Genomic DNA, 4156 nt, shown 5'->3' on the forward strand with positions numbered 1-4156 from the left:
GTATCAAAATATATGCATTAATTTTAGCGATTCTCATTTGCTACTTAAATCTACAACATTTAAAAAAAACATCAAATATTAGATCAAGTAAGCACAGAATCAACTTTGCACTGCTGCACGCGATCGTGTCAAGGATCAGACAAAAATACACGTGCATCTTGAAATGCGGATGTTTTGGAAAGTGCTACGCCACGTTTTTGTGCCATCTAGTGGTTTAGATGAAAATAATATCAAAGGCGCCTAAATTCGAATTTTGTACTTAAAATATTATCAAAATTCGAATTATTTTCGAATTTAAAAGGCATCATTTCAGTTAGGGTGAAGAAAAGCTTTTGGATTCTCTCCTGAGGCCACAAGAGGGCGCATCGAGTTAATAATAGGCATGCTAATAAGTAACTAGTTAATAGTGAGAATTGGTCCCTAAATTAAAGTGTTACCAGGTTTTTTTATATCAATTCATGTTTAATAAATGTAATTCAAAAAGTTAAACTTCAATGCTGAACAAACTGAAAAAAAAAATCATTTTTGTTGAATTGTGGGAAAAAAAAAAAAAAAACTCACCTCTTCCAGAGTAGGTATGACCTTCAGTAATATCTCAGCCACCGTGGGAATATCGGCACTGACGCTTAGGATTCTGTCAAAGTAATGAATTGCATTCCACGAGAAGAGAGAAGAGAAGCGATATTAGCAATACATACAGCCCGAAGAGTACAATCAGTGCTTTTGTTAGTGCATTTAACAGTGCGGAGAGGAGACAGACCCTAAAGAGTCATGGAGTCATGCACTCCTTTGTCAAAGGGGAGTGGAGAACACAGGAAAACAAAGAAAAAAAAACTGAAGCTCCTGCCCGTTGCAGAAATGTCAAGATACAGGGAAGGTCAGAGTTGCAGTGTGACAGGGGGAGATTAAAACTGATAGAGGGGTGACAAAGTACAGAGAGAGAGATACACATGAACAAAGCAGGAGCTCCAGATCCAGCAGAGAAGAGCAGAGACAGACGAACAGACTGGGAGTGGAGTAAAGTTCCAAAGTCAAACACAACAGTGAAATAATACAACGGACAGAAGGGAGACATGTAATTTACACTGCCCCTTCACCCTCAACAAATTAATCCTTGTATTAGCAAGAAAACTTTCAAACGAGAACTGTGGAGAAAGCACATTTCCCAAAGGTACAAAAAAAGCGTTTGTCGTAGGAGAGGGAAAAGGGTGGGAAAGGGCCTCCTTGCATGACAGAAAAGGCATTTGAACACAGTAAAACAGTTAATAATGATAGTCATGGCAGCATCATACTCATGTTTCATGGCAGTAAGGGAGTAGTTTGTACATTAAGGATGTTAAAACAGTTCTGATATTGGCAGTAACAGAGCTAAACATGCAGCTCTTTTGTGCGAGACGCGAGTGCAACGGTGATAGATGTCCCTCTAGAAAATGCACGAAATTCCAAATTGTGAATGGCTTGGTTTCAGTTTTGACGCAAGCAAGATCTTCTCCGCATTGATGTTCTCTTTTCCCGCAATATTTGTAATGAGAGTGAGAATGTGCAAACTAAACGGAAGAGTACTCACATCTGTGCGCAGAGCTTTAATATTCTTCCCACCCTTTCCGATCACCGCTCCGGCATTCTGGAGAGAAGAGTCGATCAGCATTGAGGGACAGCAAGAGAAACTAAACTCAAAAGTGATGGGAAAATCAGCCAATTACTTTGCTCTGTAGCAGAATCCGAAGCTCCACCATGTCGTCAGAACTTCGGGAGCGCTTATGAGGCTTGTCCTCCTCCATATCCTCAGCGGAACGCTTACCTGAAATCCATTTTACATGGAAAAGTTACAGTGAAACAAAATGACGATTTTTTTTTTTTTTGGGAAAAACTATGCATAATAGGGCCTTTCGCACCGCTTTAGTTCCAGAACTAAATGTACAGTACTAAAGTGCTGGGACGATTTTGTGCTAACTATTTCCCAGTACAATTTAACGGGTTGCATTCGCACCGAGTGTGTACTAAGAAGTGACGTAAGCCGGTCGACAGCGTCGTCATTTGTGCGCGGCGTTCAACAACAGAAACAAAGAAGAACAACATTAACAACAGGAGGATGGAGGACGCTGTGATCGGAGCTGTGTTTTTGTTGTGTCTCGCGGGTTTCACAATAATGGACATGGAAAGTCGACGTATACGTAAAGCGATTGAAAGAACGGAAAGGAGGACTAAGAATCTCCAACGACAACTGGCAGTGCTACATTTGCTACAAGTGCCTGCACTTCAGCGTCCGTCCATCTATCGCTGTTCTCCATACTTGTGAAATAAGTTGACACAATGTTTACAGTATGTTTACACGGCGTTTTAAATAATGGCGGGTGAGGGCGTTTTCGTACGCGTTTGGCCAATCAATGTCTACATGTGTCACGATTAGTACCAGTTGTGCTGGTTAGACCCTGCTCTGGAGTAGGAGCTAATTTGGTTCTCGAAAAAGGCAGTCCGGTACTAAAATCGCACCCAGTTCCGGCGGTGCGAAAACGCCAAAAAGTGGGTAGTTCCACAATTAGTTCTGGTACTATGAAAAGGTTCCCGCGGTGCGAAAGGCCCTAATAACATTGGTTCCATTTTGATTTTTATGTTGCCTTTAAAATAAAGTAAAATATATCACTGGCTCTTACCATTACTCTCTTTGTTGCTGAAAGTTTCCTCTTCCTGTGGGTCATTTTCGAGATCCATTATCTATCTACAAGCGGAGATGAACAGCCCTGTCTGTCCAAACGGATGCCTAAGGGAAAATCCACATAGTGCATGAATGAAAATATTATATGGCCTAATAGGATGCTAGTCCCAAGCTTATCAGAATGAAGAGTGCTCTTTGTCTGCTGAGCATGATTGGGGCAAAACACAGGAGGAGGAAAAATTAAAAACAACTATATCATGAGTTATACAAAACTAAAACGAAATGTTCTGGTAGGTGTTCTCCAACAATGTACTGAAATGCAGCTACAATAAATATTCAACTCAACTATTTACTGCCTGGTAAAGTATTGGAAAACAAACCTACACTTGCGTTGTGTCTCAAACCCTATTAGGATGCCTACCTAGACAGCACTGTGTGCACCACAAGGGCATATGAATGTTCAAACTCGCCTGTGATGCACAAACTATTCGCCAAATGATTTCTAACGATGAAGCTCGCTGTGTTTGATTACTGTAAAATGAATTTGTTAGTCGCCATCTTCCTGTAACGTTACTGGATCAGCTGCCTGACTGGCTAATTAACAATAGAGTTTCAGGAAGCTAACGAGCTAGCTAACTACCATAAAGTACATTTTATCATCAAGAATACTCGTATTTATTACGCCTCGTGGTAAAAAAAAAAAAAAAAATATATATATATATATATAGTAAAAGGAGTAGAACAAATAAAAGAAAAACACTTCTTATAGCAACTGTGGAAATTATAGTAACGTTAAATGATTAAGGTTGCTAGTTTCCTTTAGCTAACAGAGATGAAGCTAACTTAGCTATCGCAAGAACACATAATGCAAATTGCGACCGTGTGCACGAAAAAGTACCTCAATAATTTAGGATTGTGAAACTGTTTGACACAAGAACATACTGGTTACTTGCGTAAAAACAATGATAAAGGGATTTTTGTATCAGGAAATGTATCTACCGACCTGTTCCTGCCGTACTCCCCCTTCGCAGTGACGCATTAAATCTAACGCCGCTCTAGCGCGGACCAATGAAAGCACCTCCCTCCATAAAAGAAACGCCCTCTGATTGGTCCAAACTGCAGCATAACCGAAACTCCAGCAGTGTCACGGACAATTATTGGTCAAAAGAAACGTCAATCTTTTAAGAACGCTTTTTATGATTGGCTAGCACGACTGCTTGGCATTTCGCAAAGCGCAGTCTCTTTTTGATACGAGGTAAATGTGATGTTTTTTGTTGCAAGTTACTCAATTAAGTATTAAAAAAGTAAATTAGTCGCTGTTAAGGAGTCACAAGAAGACCTGTAGTGTAGGTTATGGCACCAATACACTCACTAGAACGAAGCGGCGTAACGTTACTCAAATTAGACACCATGCAGCCTGCATGTGGAATGATTGTCTGGTAAGGGCTCTATCTATCTATCTATCTATCTATCTATCTATCTATCTATCTATCTATCTAT

General features: G+C 40.2%; 2 protein-coding genes across 3 annotated transcripts in view; one reads left to right on the forward strand and one right to left on the reverse strand.

The window, feature by feature from the left end:
* Window positions 1-3731, reverse strand: part of LOC107664583 (heterogeneous nuclear ribonucleoprotein K) — a 13888-nt gene extending 10157 nt beyond the window's left edge. Inside the window, exons 1-5 of the mRNA XM_016455198.1 lie at window positions 3660-3731; window positions 2655-2761; window positions 1704-1801; window positions 1568-1624; window positions 562-684 (exon numbers count right to left, since the gene is read on the reverse strand). Coding sequence (XP_016310684.1) covers window positions 562-684; window positions 1568-1624; window positions 1704-1801; window positions 2655-2712 — 336 coding nt within the window. The 5' untranslated portion in view covers window positions 2713-2761; window positions 3660-3731. The remainder of the gene's footprint in view (window positions 1-561; window positions 685-1567; window positions 1625-1703; window positions 1802-2654; window positions 2762-3659) is intronic.
* Window positions 3732-3852: 121 nt separating this feature from the next.
* rmi1 (RMI1, RecQ mediated genome instability 1, homolog (S. cerevisiae)) overlaps window positions 3853-4156 on the forward strand; it is an 11560-nt gene continuing 11256 nt past the window's right edge. Inside the window, exon 1 of one of the 2 annotated variants that reach the window (XM_016455117.1) lies at window positions 3853-4095. The gene's annotated coding sequence lies outside the window, so the exon portion shown is untranslated. The remainder of the gene's footprint in view (window positions 4096-4156) is intronic. The other variant, XM_016455122.1, reaches the window with a different exon arrangement.

The sequence above is a fragment of the Sinocyclocheilus anshuiensis genome, unplaced genomic scaffold (assembly GCF_001515605.1).
Source record: "Sinocyclocheilus anshuiensis isolate Anshui unplaced genomic scaffold, SAMN03320099.WGS_v1.1 scaffold449, whole genome shotgun sequence".
Classification (NCBI taxonomy): Eukaryota; Metazoa; Chordata; class Actinopteri; order Cypriniformes; family Cyprinidae; genus Sinocyclocheilus; species Sinocyclocheilus anshuiensis.